The sequence below is a fragment of the Dipteris shenzhenensis genome, chromosome 30, assembly GCF_047967505.1.
Source record: "Dipteris shenzhenensis isolate YYH24624 ecotype China chromosome 30, Dip_SZ_1.0, whole genome shotgun sequence".
Classification (NCBI taxonomy): Eukaryota; Viridiplantae; Streptophyta; class Polypodiopsida; order Gleicheniales; family Dipteridaceae; genus Dipteris; species Dipteris shenzhenensis.
Window position 1 is genome coordinate 48,095,589 of NC_141625.1, and position 16,213 is coordinate 48,111,801.

The 16,213-nt window shown below is 40.6% G+C and overlaps 1 protein-coding gene across 1 annotated transcript in view; it reads left to right on the forward strand.

Annotated features, from left to right (window-relative positions):
• The window catches only part of LOC147882242 (kinesin-like protein KIN-4C), a 200,638-nt gene that overhangs the window by 2,976 nt on the left and 181,449 nt on the right, over positions 1-16,213 (forward strand). The window contains exons 2-7 of the mRNA XM_087401535.1: positions 5,869-5,971; positions 6,112-6,258; positions 6,400-6,546; positions 7,191-7,465; positions 9,749-9,933; positions 10,065-10,198. Of these exons, the coding sequence (XP_087257661.1) occupies positions 5,869-5,971; positions 6,112-6,258; positions 6,400-6,546; positions 7,191-7,465; positions 9,749-9,933; positions 10,065-10,198 (991 nt within the window). The remainder of the gene's footprint in view (positions 1-5,868; positions 5,972-6,111; positions 6,259-6,399; positions 6,547-7,190; positions 7,466-9,748; positions 9,934-10,064; positions 10,199-16,213) is intronic.

The following is a 16,213-nucleotide window of genomic DNA, read 5'->3' on the forward strand; positions in this document are numbered from 1 at the left end:
TGCATGTCCAACCATGCAAATGATACCAAATGGATTTGATGATATGAATGGGCATTAAATGAAATAATATTAATTCCTATGCAAAGTATCATACCCATTAGAGACATGCACATAGGCAAGGATCACCCCGATGCAAATACTCATACATAATGCATGGTGAGAAACAAGGAAAAATGCATGTCTAACCATGATTGATATCCAATGGCTGTGATACTTTGTACTAGACTTAAAGTTAGTAATTTAAATTTAATCAAATAGTATAATACCCATCTAAGATAAACAAGTATGCTAGAAATACCTCGATGCGTATTTTTTAATACTCATGTATGATGAGTATTGAGAAACAATGATGCGTATTTTTTAATACTCATGCATGATGTGTAGTGAGAAACAATGAACCATGCAAATGATTTGTGATGGCTATAATACTGTGCATAGTTAATATTGAGGCCTTTTCAAAGTATCATACCCATTAAAATATGATAGAAGCACCTTGATGCATATTTTTTAACACTCATACATGGTGCGTGGTGAGAAACAACGAAAAATTCAAAGTATCATACCCATTGGAGATATGCACATAGGATAGAATCGGCCCACACCGAATTTTTTCATACTGGTGCATAATGCATGGTTAGAAACAAGGAAATATGCATGCCCATACCATGCAAATGGTATCTGATGGCTATGATACTTTGAAGGGGACCTAAATTAAGAAAGTTTAAGGCCCTAGGAAAGTATGATATCCATCATAGATAAACACATAGGGTAGAAGCACCCCAATGTGTATTTTTTGACACTCATGCACCCATGGTGAAACAAGAAAAAATGCATGCCAAACCATGAAAATAAAATACGATGGTAATGATAATTTTCACGAGCCTTGAAATGGGTAAGATCAAGGCCTATGCAAAGTATCTTTTCTATAGGAGACCTGCACATAGGATAGAATCATGCCGATGCATATTTTTTGACACTCATGTAGGACACATGGTGAGAAACAGGGAAATATGCATGCCCAACCATGCAAATGATATCCGATGGGTACGATAATTTGCACATGACTTAAGTGTGTATGATTAAGGAGCCTAAAATTTTCATACCCATTGCAGATACACAAGTCCCCTAGAAGCACATTGATGCATATTTTTTAATGTTGGTGCATGATGCATGTAAAGAAACAAAGAAATATGCATGCCCAACCATGCAAATGAGAACCGATAGGTATGAAACTTTTCACCATACTTAAAGTGAACAAGGTAAAGTCCCTTACAAAGTGTCATACCCATTGAAGGCATGCATATATAATAGAAGAACGCTGATGCATATTTTTTTATTACTCATGCAAGACACATGGTGAGAAACAAGAAAATATGCATGCCCAACCATGCAAATGATATCCACAGGTATGATACTTTTCATGGGCCTTGAAATAGGTAAGATTAAGTCCCTTGCAAAGTATCATACACATAATAAATAAACTCATACACAAGAAGCACACTAATGCGTATTTTTTAATACTCTTACATGATTAGTGTTGAGAAACTAGGAAATATGCATGCTCAATCATGCAACTGATATTCGATAGGTGACACCGATGCATATATTTTGACACTCATGTAGGATGTTTGGTGAGAAACAAGAAGATCCAAATGATATCCATGCAAATGATATCCAATGGTATTACACTTCTCATAGACCGTAAAGTGGGTACGATCAAGGCCCTGAAAAGTATCATATCCATCATAGGTACGCTAATGCATATTTTTGAACGTTCATGCACGATGCATGTTTGAGGAACCAAAAAATATGCATGCCCAACCATGCAAATGGTATCCTATGGGTATGATACTTTATATGGTCCTTAAAGTGGGTAATATTAAGTGTTAAATTACACGGCACAATGAAACAAAAACTGAATAGAGAATAGAGTGTACACATCAAACTGGAGATGAATAAAATTTTCCTTCAATACTGATGTAGTACAAATGATGGCTCCATCCACCCGTGCGCTCCCACAGTGGAGCTTAGATGGCAATCTAGATAGATACTAGATGAAGAGCTACAAGCTGGAAGATCTCTACTAGAAGATCTAATTTGAACTGATCTGATACAATGGATTGGCGAGGTCACCTCTTTATAGCTATGAGGGTGGTAGTCGGATCAACGTAGTCTCGGTGAAACTAACTAGTCAACCTAGTCGGTGGAGCCAACTAGTTAACATAGTCGGTGGAACCGACTAGTCATCCTTGGAATATTCCCTATACCGTCGCCTCGGGGGCTCTCGCCCCCGAACCCCCACTAGGGGGCCAACACTAGCCCCAAGCCCCAGCAAGAATAAGGGGCTCCCACACAATCACCTTTCTACCATCAACGGTCTCATTGATAGACCTCATCTAACATGCAAGTCAGGATCCATCCGGTGTCCTAAGCTCACACATGGCTTCTCCTCATATGGGGGCCTTACAACTTAAGCACCTTGGACCACTGGTGGTTACCAAGAGGGTGAGGCATTGAGCATATCTAACATTAAGGCCCCTTCAATATGTGTGTGTGTGTGTGTGAAGGCCCCTACAAAGTACCACACCCATCGGAGACATGCACATAGAATAGAAACATGCTGATATTAATTTTTGGCACTCACGTAGGACGCATGGTAATATGCATGCCTAGCAATGCAAATGATATCTGATGGGTGAAGACCTAAATCTTTTATTTATTATATTAAGAATAGTAAAGATATTATATATATATATATATATATATATATATATATATTACAAAGTATCTTCTTTTTATTAAAAAATATAAATACATAGTTAATACTCGTTTAATATAAATACATAGTTAATCTCCCTCCTACTCCCTTTGATGTGTGGTGTGCACACTCTGCCCTTGTTCACTCTCTTTTCTCACCCCTCCCTCCTATGTGCAGTTGTGATCGCGAGCCCTGCCCCCTCAAATCCCTCCCCTTCTACCTTCCTGCCCCCTCTCCCCTCAACTCCCTCCACATTTACCTTCTTCCCTCTCTCCCCTCTCCCTTCAACTCCCTCCCCATCCCCCGTCTGTGCATGGCGATGGCTGCGCACCCACCCCCTCGCCCCTGTGCCCTCCACTTCCCCCTCTCCCTCTGTCCCTACCCTCCCCCCCCCCTCTCTCTCTCTCTCTCTCTCTCGGGTAGTGACACTACCATGGTTGCATGCACCCTTCTCCCATCAACCCCTTGCCTCCTTTCCATCATACATACATACATGTGTACATGCAAATGTAAATGTATGTATATATATCTCTAAGCTGCCATCTTTCCCTTCCAGACTCTCCTTCCCCTCCCTCCCCTCCCTCCCTCTCGCTCTCTCTCTCTCATGTGTGGGGCCACATCTGCACCCCTCTACTCCTCCTCCTCCTCTCTCTCTCTCTCTCTCTCTCTCTCTCTCTCTCTCTCTCTCTCTCTCTCTCTCTCAGCATATGAAGTAGTATTTGGTAGAAAGAAAATAAGAATACTCTAGTCAAGTTTTTGGCATACACAAGACTCTTTAAGGATTCTTCCCGAGGAGAAATTAGAAGGAGAGAGCACAAATGAAGAGTTGCCATACTAATAAGTTCGTATTGAAGTCCGTCATGAAGGAGCTCAAGCAAAAATGAAGAATTTCCTTGATAATAACTTTGTATTGAAGTCCATCATGTGGCAATACGATAAAACAAGTGATTGGTTGAAGGAATGGGTAAGCAACAAGCATAATAAAAAACCCATCATTCCGTGTTATCTTCCAACGCCATTCAAGCAACAATAAAGACAAGGAAGGATGGTGGTTAAACAATAGTTAATGCAGATGGTACCTAAGCAGCGGGTGGTGAGACATGGGATAAATGATTTGATGACCAAATTGGATCTTCCATAGGCAAATGTCAAGATTGGACATTTATACTTCAATCATTATAAAGGTGTTATTCAATCATTGTGCATGTAATGGGTAGTACCCGTTGACTGGAGTGTCAGTCAAAATTCAAATATTGTAAAGGCAAATTTAATCAATGGAAAGGCCGTGGATATTTATTGTTGCCTCGAGCATTAGTCTCCTTTGTACAAAGACTCATTGAGCATAACGATCCATCTATTGCAGAGAAGAAGTCTTAAAGGAAGATTTGTCATCTTCTGAGGGGTCCATGATGTCTTTTACTTCCACTACATCATCATTGCCACTAGGGATCAAGATTAGGTTACTATAGGTCCCGAAGCTATAGGAGACTTAGGGATATAACTAGAGATAGGCTTATTTGGAATGTAGGACTTGGTTGAGGATGCAAATATTGATGTAAATACCACTTTTTGAACAATTTGTCATGGATAAAGATTTCTTCCTTTGCCAATTAACTTGTATTTACTCTAATGACCCTTCATTCTTTTATTTCATCATGATTATATGAAGCTTATTTAAACCCACACCAAACTTGTTGTGGAAGCTCTCAACAATTTTAACTTTTTTTTCGATTGACAGTACAAAGCAATATTTTTGTGGGAGGTGTCAGCACTTTTTAATAAAATTTCAATAGTCTCAATCATGGTATAGACATCAATATTACCAGATGCTAGTTATGGTGTCTTATAGTGGCATAAATATAATACTGATGAATATGTTAACATAAATACCATTAGGAAATTTGAACAACACATATCATATAAAATCCAAAATATGTATGAAAGGGGAAAAACAATTATTGAAAATATATAATATTTTAAATATAAAGGTAGTTTAAATGCTTGCTTGCCCACACGTGGTGTATGGGCTCCCCGCTCCTTGCTGCCTTGAAGCAAAGTGCAGAGTCTTATGAGGCCTTGGATAATCTATGAAAAGTTTTCATGTGCCCCATCCCCCCCCCCCCCCCCCCAATCCTCGTCCCCCTTTTTTTAATAAATAACTCACACACCCACCCTTTTTGGCCCTATCAAGGGACATCTGCCCTTGGCCTACGCAGGACTCAAATGCGAGATAGATGTACATAGTTTCCTATCGCATTCTTATCAAAGTTTACTCTTTTTTATTGTATGATGCCATCGCATAGCAAACATTATGGTGGTTTGAGCTTGTGTACTGGTGCTACTACGACACAAGGGGCCATTTCCATCACTTATTTGCAAAGCTTTCACGTACTTACAATTTTGTCTCAAAGACATTATGTTAGGAACAAGAGCGGAGCACCAAAGGGAAAAAATCCCATTGCATAAAACTAAGGGCTATGTTAAATATTTCTAAAGTGCTCTTTTTCCTCCCCCCACTTACCACATAAATTTTGTTTCAAACTCTAGCACACAAGAAGGCTGACAATGATTAACCTACTTTTATGAAAAATTAGACACCTTGGATCGAATGTATACCCAACTACAACTTGTTGTATTGGAGAGATTTCCTTAGCATGCCACTATAATGGCAATATACATATGAAAACATGATGTGGTGATTTATATACGTAGGCCATGTGAAAGTGCATCTTGGAGCTTCAAGATGAACGAGGAATGGTAAAACCTCTCATGAGCACATATGGGCATGCAAACTCATATTGCCACAAATAAACTCACGATTTATTAAAGAACCAAAAAGAATTTGGAAAAGAAAGCACAATAGTAAGGCATTTCTACGAGGTTTGGCAATGGTGGGGATAAACCATGGTTAAGTAAAGGGACAAAGGATTCGTCAAGATGCAAGGAGGCGCGTTCAGTTCACCACCTTGTTCTTGTTGTTTGTCACAAACAATTAGTCACCACGTTCCAGCTGCAGCTGGCCGCTCGAAGCCTCTTCCAATGGATTCCGATGAGCAACAGATGGCGCCATCACCGGAAGGAGAAGCCGCAGCATTTGACAAGGAGCCTCCCTCCCAACGTATCGTCGTCGCTCTCCGCATTCGGCCTCTCACTTCCACAGAACGCCTGCAGGGTTGCAAAGATTGTATCACTGTTGTACAGGGCGAGCCACAGGTTCGCTACTGATCTCCAGATCCTCTACGTTGCGTATAAATTCTCGCGGTACGCCTCAAAATGTGGATCCCTTGCGCAAATCGGAACGTCGTTCGCTGCGCAAATGATACCACTTGCTTCAAATATTGACAATTTCACAGGTTCAACTGGGCTCCAACTTCTTTACGTTTGATCACGTATACGGGAGCTCGGGGTCTCCAGCCTCATCCATCTTCGAAGAATGCATCGCGCCACTTATTGATGCCTGGTTTGAAGGGTACAACGCCACCGTACTAGCGTACGGTCAGGTCGGCTGATACACGGACTTGTTTCATTCTAGGAACTCAATGTGTATGTCTTTGTGTCCACATAAAAATAGGATCTGTTCTTAAAGTCCTTGTCCTCGTCCTCTTTTATTCACCTTACAATTTTTCATTGGATACTTGTAGACAGGATCTGGGAAAACATACACCATGGGAACTGGATTTGCAGTTGGGGGTTGTATAGACGGGATCACTCCCCGAGTTATGGAGACTTTATTTCGAAAGGTTGAAAGCTCAAAGATGGATGTGCAGCTTAGAGTCTCATTCATTGAGGTATGTAAGACTCCTGTTTTTTGATTTGGAAGACAGAGAAACTTCGAGGAGGCAGTACATGACAAAGATGTGTTCATTCGGCAAAAACAGACGTGGTATGAATTTGTTTTGTGGAAAAAATGAGTTGGGTCCAAGATTTCAGATGTATGGTAGCATAAATAGAACGAGGTCCAATTGTCTCACATGTAATTCCCGAGAATTACTCATATTCAAGGCATTCTTGACGCTCTCTTTAGAGTATAGCTCTTGAAAAAGTAAAAATTTTCAAGTTACATGGTTGGAAAATGAAGCCCATTTTTGTGCCAAATATGCATGACTATGGCTCAGTCGCTGGGTAAATTACTGTTAACTTGTAAAGTTAACGTTCATCCATCATCTGTGCACATATCGTGACAAATGTATACATAGCGACTTTTGTAGCTACAGAGTTCAGACATGCAATTGACTTGTCCTGGTTTTCAGTTTCACTGATCTGATGTGTAGTTACTTTGTCAAGCACACAAGCTCCTTCTGATGTATGAGGCCTTTTTTTGTTGCCTATTTTGCCACTTTTGCTTTTGGTTTATCGTTTGAACTACACCTTTTTCTGAGGCACTCAGATTTGGTCAAGTACAGGATTTCTGACCATTTACGTGTCACGTCAGATTTTGAAGGAAGAGGTGCATGATCTACTTGATCCAAATCCTTCGGCTGTGAGCAGACACGAGTCATTAAATGGTTTAGGTGTTGTTATGGGAGGATGCAAAAATCTGTCTTCTGTGAAACCTTCTATACACATTCGAGAAACAATCAATGGAGAAATCATGGTCGCAGGTGTGAGAGAGATTGATGTCAGCAATCTGCAAGAGATGGCTTTATGCCTGGAACAAGGAGCTCTTTGCCGTGCAACTGGGAGCACAAACATGAACCCGTGCTCCAGGTCCTGTCCCTACGATTGTGTTGCCATTTTGATGCAGAATTTTTGTTTTCACATCTGAATGTAACGATAGATTTTGACTTAAGCAATTCTTTCTGTAGCTTGCAGCAAAAGCCATGTTATGAATGGTGGGTAGCTCAAACTTTTGTGACAGTGTCTTATTGTAAATTTCCTTTGCATCTCCTTCTGATTTGCATTTACAAATTTGAAATGTGCATCAGTGTTGATAACTATATTGAAGTTAAATGATTAGAAAAGTAGGCATCATGAGAGAAGCAGCTCTTGACGCCCATCGCCCTAGCCTTCAGCTTCCTTGAGTGGTGGCAATTTCCTCTCCCCACCTTTATGTGTTACGGGTGTACTTTGACACGGACCGTTCTGTCTGCTACAAGTAGTTTTGTTCCCATTCCATGGCTCTTGTTGCTCTCTTCATTTCGTGAAATTCCTCTTCCGCTCTTCTTCCTTCATGCTTCGGTTTTGTGGGATTGTAGCGACGTTTTGTGGTGACCGATCCGATCCACATGATGGTTGGTTTTTAGCTCCTAGATGCCCCCAGCTTCATGGGTGCATCCATTCACAACTATGGCTGTGCGCTAAATCTGCATAGTGATTTCATGCTAGACCTCTGAAGTGCATGCTTTATAAGCCCCATTGGTTGGAAGCTGTATCTCTCGATTGTGCCTGGCTTTTTTGCAGCCCTCTGCAAATTTAAAGCATTGTGCCTTGCTCGTGTTTGGCAGGGGGCATTCCATCGAATTATGGTGATTTTGGGGTTTCTTTTATGTCTCCTTTCTTTTTATAGCGATACCTCTGTAGTAGCCATTTTTATTCTGTCTTCTTGTTTGTGATTTGGGGCGGCACCTGAGTTTTCTGCATAGTGATTTCATGCTAGACCTCTGAAGTGCATGCTTTATAAGCCCCATTGGTTGGAAGCTGTATCTCTCGATTGTGCCTGGCTTTTTTGCAGCTCTCTGCAAATTTAAAGCATTGTGCCTTGCTCGTGTTTGGCACGGGGCATTCCATCGAATTATGGTGATTTTGGGGTTTCTTTTATGTTTCCTTTCTTTTTATAGCAATTCCTCTGTAGTAACCATTTTTATTCTGTCTTCTTGTTTGTGATTTGGGGCGGCACCTGAGTTTTCAGCCCTTGACTTTGAGCAGAGGCTTATCCTGAGTTCTAGCTTGCTCTTCTTCAAGCATATGAAATCCTTGGACCACCTTCTTAACAATGGAGTTACAAGCGGTGGTAATACGCAACGAAGTGATTCTCTCTCTCCACTTGAGCTGATGTTCAGGGTGGTAGGTGGGGATTTTTTGAGGCAAAATGTTTTCAAACTCTTTTAATAGAACCTTTTATCTTATTGTTTTGCTAATCTAGGGTTTAAGAGTCAAGTCCTTCCTTGAGCTCTTGCCTTCGTTTTGGGATATCTTGTGTTCAAGCCTTGAGGTTACCTAACATATGTTGCAAGTAAGTTTTGTGGACAATTCTAGGCTGGCAATTGCATATTGCACTTGTTTGGTGGTTTTGAAGCTCTATAATGGCTGCAAAATGAGGTGCAAAGAGGTCCATAGCAAACCTTTGCAGCCGTCACAACTGATTTGTGAATAACTAACATCTTGTGCTTGGGCAGTCCCGATCTGTACCTTGGCACTGGGCAAATATTTGGAAAGGCAATACCACCCTAAGTGTATCATGAAAGATGTATATTTGCACGTGTCCAATGTGCTTGGGAGGAGATCCAAAAGGGAAACATAGGGTTGAAGAAAAAAAAGAGTCTCGAATTTCTTGCATTTAAAATGAACCGTTGGTTCTAGGAGTTGTCTCCTCTGCTCTTTCTTTCCTTCATCTATGTTCAAGTTGTGCTCCTTGTTTTGCCAACTTGAGCCCTTCCATACACAATGTTGTTTGACAAACAATGTAGCAATACGCTTGATCAGAAATTGTCTTGTATTTGAAGGGCAACAAGTTAAATCTACTTAGAGGATCATCCCAAGTATGAGGAAGACTACCATGATACAGTATACTGGCATGAATAATATTTTTCGAGTAATATCCAAAGCATTTCATTGCGTAGGAATTTATATTATTATTTTCAGATTGGTGTTGCACACAAGCAGATTGGTGAGGCACACAAGCACCTTTTTACTTGGTTGTAGCAATAGTGTCACATTAAACTGGGAATTTCTATATGCCATCCATATGATTAAAGATGGCCATTTGAAAGTTGTGCGGCATCATAATGCTAATTGCCTCTTACTACAGCTATTTGTCTTCTTCACATGCAGCCGTTCCCATGCAATTTTTACAGTAACACTGGAACAGAGGAAAAAAGTAGACTTGTTTCTTCATGAAGCACCTACAGCAGCAGATGATATAGAGGAATTTTTATGTGCGAAACTGCATTTGGTTGATTTGGCAGGGTCCGAGAGAGCCAAAAGGACAGGGGCAGATGGTTTACGCTTTAAAGAAGGTGAAGTATGATGTCATATTGACATATTGTACTCATACTCTGTACTTTTAAAGAGTCACTGATCCTAACTAGGAATGTAGCTCCATGATGCCTCCAACAAGCACATTAATTGTCTTCCTTTGTAATATCAGGAGTTCATATAAATAAAGGCTTGCTGGCACTTGGCAATGTCATTAGTGCATTAGGAGATGACCGGAAACGCAAAGAGGGCGGTCATGTTCCATATCGTGATAGTAAACTCACGAGGCTTCTTCAGGAAATATATGCTTTCGAATCCTGAACGTGCACTCACATATGTTTTGTGCAGCTCTACATTTTCACAAAAGACAGAATCACTGAAAATGAAGCACACAAATAATAGTCTTGCAAAGACCTTCACAACATGCACACATGAGGAGAACACAAAGCACAATTCAATTTGATGCAAACCCTGCTTGCTACAGGTGCTTTCTAATGATGCAAAAATATTTTCCCGTGTGCATGTTGGGGTGACAACGCTCTAAATTGGCAATCAGAATAAAGAAATCTCAGAAATTTGAAACTTAAGCTACCTTATGCTGCATAAAAGATATGTTTATAATCTATTGGATGACTGCCATGAAATTATAAACTGCACTTTTCCATGTGATGAGCTCGGGCATTTTTCTGGATTCATCTAGCCTCTAGGTATACCTTATGCTGCATAAACCTTGTCCATAAGTTGCAATAAAAAAAATATTGCAGCCACAATTTTATGTACTGTCAATTTCCTTTTATATTTTTTACAGACTGGACTACATCTCTTAACGTTTCGCACTATCCCTTTCGATTCCTGATAGCAGAATTTCAAATGCCTTCCACTGTCCCTCTTTATCAAACCTTCGGTAAGCAATGCCTCTTCTTTTCAAATGCAGAAGTTTTATTTTATACAAACGTCCATCTGATGGTGGACCAGGACTGGTGATTCCTACTCCAAAAGTTGCTACTCCAAGTTGCTGTCATGTGTTAAACTTGCCGCATGCATTGATAGCAGAATTTCAAATGCCTTCCACTGTCCCTCTTTATCAAACCTTCGGTAAGCAATGCCTCTTCTTTTCAAATGCAGAAGTTTTATTTTATACAAATGTCCATCTGATGGTGGACCAGGACTGGTGATTCCTACTCCAAAAGTTGCTACTCCAAGTTGCTGTCATGTGTTAAACTTGCAGCATGCGTTGAGAAGTCAAGCTCAACACATGCGGATACAGGTGACCCGCTTGGTTGACTACATCACTAGCATGGTTTGATATCATGATGGAGATATTGCCAGTGATTCTCTACCATGGGTGACAGCTAGTTTAGCTAGTCTATAGCTGGCATAGCTATAGCACCAGCTGATCTACTTTGTTTGTGTTCACAATAGTGAGCCCCTTTACACATATAAGTTATCTTATCGTGTTTGTAAGGTTAGAAGAGTTAGAAAGAAGAAGAAGAAGCTGCAGGAAAACGTTTTGGCCTCCACCTTTGTTTCAGAGTGTGAACTCTTCTCAATTATATGTATGTCTGTGCGTGGAGAGAGAAGATTCTGCACATACTCATTCTCCCCTACTTTTTTGAATGGTATCAGAGCGAGTGGGCTCTTGAAGGTGCTTATGGTTTGCAGGAAGCAAAGAGATGAGTCTTGATATAAAACTGTGGGAGATGGACTATCATTCCTCCCAAGTTGCTGATTTTATTTTTGTCTATCAGGAAAAGGGCCATTACATGGTTCATTAAACACGTCATGATTGTTTCAAAAGCTGCATATAGTTGCCACCACAGGATTTCAGAACTATCCTTTCTAGCCTGCATTGCCTTCATTATTAAAAAACCAATTGGCTGTGCTATTCTGCTGAGAGAGCTGCGCAATATTTTTTCTCTGTGATCAAAGGCTCACAGGGAATTGATTCTGAGATCAGCCTGATATATTTGTCATTGCCTATTAAATTGCATTACTGATTTGTCCCTTTCCAGATGCAACGAAGTAGTTTTCTTTTCTGAGAATGATGACTACATTCAAACTAGGTTTATCTTCATGGTTATGTGTTGGTGTCTGCTAGCTTGTGAACAATCAGCCTACTCTACGACTGAAGGGCTGTTTCTTGTTGGATAGTAGTACAACTGTTTGCTAATTGTTTTCACTATCTGGATGGCGGTTTATACAGAAATGGCCTGTATGTATGAGTGACCACTTTTCTCTGTGATCTGATTCAGTCTGTTTTCCCTGATTCCGTCACTTCCTTCTTGTGTTATATGCTTCCTTCGTCCATGGCTGTGTATCAATTGAGATGCCGCCAATGAGATGCATTAGAAGAGATATTGATTGAAGCTGTTGTGAATCTATCTCAGTCAACAAGCAGCTGTCACTCAGCCAGGTTTCACTACAACCTTCTCTCAATTTTTAATTTGTTTAGCAAGTTGGCATAGCTCCTGTGGCTATCATGGTTGGAGTTTGTGCCTGGGAACTCCAGAAATTTGCAATGGATGCCTTGATTAGTTGCAAAGATGCATTGTTTATGACTTGGGTGATCATGCTTTGCCATTGCTGGTGGGATTTCTTGAAGCAATGATTATGCCTTGTTCCGGGGCTTGTTGGTTGAAATTTTGTAGTGCGCATTGATTCATTGAGAAGGTGCCTGCTCCGTAAAGTTGCAGAATTTGGGCTTGCTGTCCTCTTGAAAAAATTGCAGTAATGGCAGAGAATTCAAGCAATCTAGTTATTGAGAAAGCTTGACAAGAATGATACCCATCATGGAAGTGTTGGGTTACAAATTCTTATGGGTAAAGGCTTATGGGAGTTTGTGACCGGTGAGGCGAAAGAGCCGGAAGTAGATGAGGATAGACCTACTGCAGAACAGGTGAAGGCATGGATTAAATGGAATGAAAAGGTCAAGAAGGTTATGTATTGGTTGTCTACAGTTATAGACAACACAATGATTGGACATATTTAGAATGGAGAGAATGCACATGTGGTATGGACCACATTTGAAAGGATGTTTGCTATAAACACAAAGGGGGGGAAAGCAAGAGCTAAAAAGCGTGAAGAAAGAGAACATGTCAGTAAATGATTATGTCTTGAAGTTAAAGGGAATTGCTGAGTCCCTTGCATCTATTGATGCACCACAGGATGATTATGACCTCATGAGCATTATGCTGAGTGGTCTCATGGATAACGCTGGAAGCTATTTACAACCTTGGTATTCCTGCGGCAAAGATTTTCGGATTTTGACGAGCTTACCTCACTTATGATCATGGAAGAAATGAGGTTATAGGGTACCTCATCTGAACCAAACTCAGTCTTTTTACTTGAATTTCGGAAGAGGCAGACGATGATCATCCCATAGAGGCCGTGGGGGTGGATAATTTCGTAACCACCAGAAAAATAGTCGAAATTGGCAGTTTTCAGAAATGCAATCACAAGGAAGAGGAAGAAGCAACCTGAAAGGAAAGGGGAGATCATTAGGAAGAGGTGGTTTCTTCCTAAGAGAAAATACGGATGGCAACGGATGCTATTATTGTGACAAACTGGGGCATATTGTTAGGAAATGGAGTAAATTTGAGTGACTTTTAGTGTGTTCTAGAGTAGTACTTTACTACTTTATATCCTAGAGTGCCACGTGTCACTATGGGACTTATCCCATATACATTTGACACTTAGAGTGTGTGTGCCTATCCTATAAAGGCATTGTACTTTCTCATGTCAAATGAATCAAGCCTCAAGCCTTTGTTGATCATGCAAGTACTTTGCTTGGTTGTACATTTCTTTCTAGCATTATTTCATTTCCATTATGTTTGCCTAGTCTTGCTTTTCTACTTTCCTTTCGATTCCATGTCTTGCATCTTCATTTGGTATCATAGCTTCCAAGAGGTTGAGGTAAGAGATTGAGGACATGAAGCCTCTCTTCCTCATTCCCCTTGGAGGAATGCCTTCTCCAATCCCGTTTGATACCTTGAGCCTCACCGTTGGAGAGCTTTGGTAGTCTATTCCACCTTGAGTGCACATATAGCAAAAATTCAATCTTTAGTTCAACAACTCTCCAACTTGAAGTGTTTCTCGGATGACGAGGACAAAATGGCTGTCCTCATGACAAGTATGAAAGGGATTTCTCGCTTTGAGAATGCCCTTGAAGTACTTCGGATTGCATCAACTACCTTCAAAGATATGATATCTCTTCTTCTTGAAAAGGATCGCCGCAACAAAGAATCTCCATCCTACTTATCGGATACTACACAGGCTCTTGCCTCCACAATCAAATGGAGACCTAGGCCATCGACTCCACCAGCACGAAGAAAGACATTCAAGCCGTTCAAGTGCACATATTGCAACAAGCTCGGTCATACGGAGGATAGGTGCTACCAAAAGCTTGCTCAACAACAATCGAAGGATCATGCCAGTTGGGTGGCTTCCACCACTAGTGATGATGCAGACGAAGATGACCATTTGACACAGGATCATGCTCTTACTGTCTGTCTCCAACATCTAGAGAATGATGGAGATCATGATTTTCCTTTCTAAGCATGATGTACTTGGGTACTCTGTCCTGGGGTTGTTTCCTAAAAATGAATGCAATAAATCATGTGTGTGTAGTCAATAAAGGTACTATGCCTTGGATAGTCCTCCTAAAATGATGTATTTCTTTTCTATTTTTGGTATGTGGCTTGATGTTCCCCATTAGTCTTTGGAGGCAGGAGGGGATGTACTATGGGAGCCATGTGTTTTTGGCTTTAATAGGCGTATTTGTTGGTGCATTGGTCTCCTAGATCTCTGAGTTGATCATACATCCATGCATGATGAGCCTCTGAGTTGATCATGCATCCATGCATGATGAGCCTCTGAGCCATGCTAGATGAGATTTCTATGTTATGCTCGCTAGCGTTTGAGCCATGCTCACTTGCCTCTGAGATTGTGTGGGACCTATGTCTAGTTCTAGACCGGCATGCACAATTTTCATGACTATCATTATCATGACTTTGGTTCCATTCCTATAGTCCCTCACCTTTCCTCCATGGGGGGTGTTAGGAAATGGAGTCAATTTGAGTGACTTTTAGTGTATTCTAGAGTAGTACTATACTACTTTATATCCTAGAGTGCCGTGTCACTATGGGACATATCCCATATACATTTGACACTTAGAGTGTGTGTGCCTATCCTATAAAGGCATTGTACTTTCTCATGTCAAATGAATCAAGCCTCAAGCCTTTCTTGATCATGTAAGTACTTTGCTTGGTTGTACATTTCTTTCTAGCATTATTTCATTTCCATTATGTTTGCCTAGTCTTGCTTTTCTACTTTCCTTTCCATTCCATGTCTTGCATCTTCACGTATTGCAGCCCAATGCTATGAGAAATTACAAGGAACTATGCATCTTCTTCTAAGCAAGAAGGTGACAAAACTGAGCAGCCATTTGTTATGAAACACATGCTTAGTGCAGATGCAAGAAATACAACTTCGTGAGATGTATGGTATGTTGACTCAAGTGCTTCGAACCAGATGACCAGCCATGCTGAATAGCTCAAAGATTTGGATGCATTGGATAAGCAAGGCTATGTTGAGATGGGTGATGGCTCATGCGACCTGATTGCACATGTTGGAAAGGTTTCCTTGTCTATGCATGATGGATACCAAAGTAGTTGTTAGATGTACTTTATTTGCCAAGTATCATAAAAAACTTGGTATCTTTTGGTCAGATGGTTGAGCATGGTCTGCAGGTGAGGTTTAATCTCTAGGATGGAGATTTTAATGACAAGTGCAGCTTGATTGCAAAAGGCAAGGATTGGATGCCAGCATGCCTAGTGTGAAGGCTGCCATGGTTGCTCGATATTTTGCATAAGTGCATTGGTCGTGTAATGTGCAGTGGTTGAAATCTATGTAGTCTCAAGGTATTGTGACAGGTTTGCCTATTTTTAATGTGGATGGTATGCATAAAATATGTGAAGGATGCCAATCTGGAAAGCAATCAAGGCATGCTTTTTCGCCGGACAGGAATGTTAGAGGAAGGCCATTGGATCTTATCCATTCAAATGTTTGGGGGCCTACACAAAATCCATCAATCAATGGAAGCATGCATTATGTCACAAGGAACTATTTCAGAAAGGAGAAGAGTGGGATATTCACTCATTTTAAAAATTTCAAAGCTACAATTGGAAAGAAGAAAGGTATGTCTATTAAGTACATAAGATCAAATGGAGAGGGAAGAGTACTTCAATGGATTCTGTAATTTCTTGAAAGTACATGGAATTCGAATTTACATGCAGATATATCTCACAGCAAAATGGGATTGCT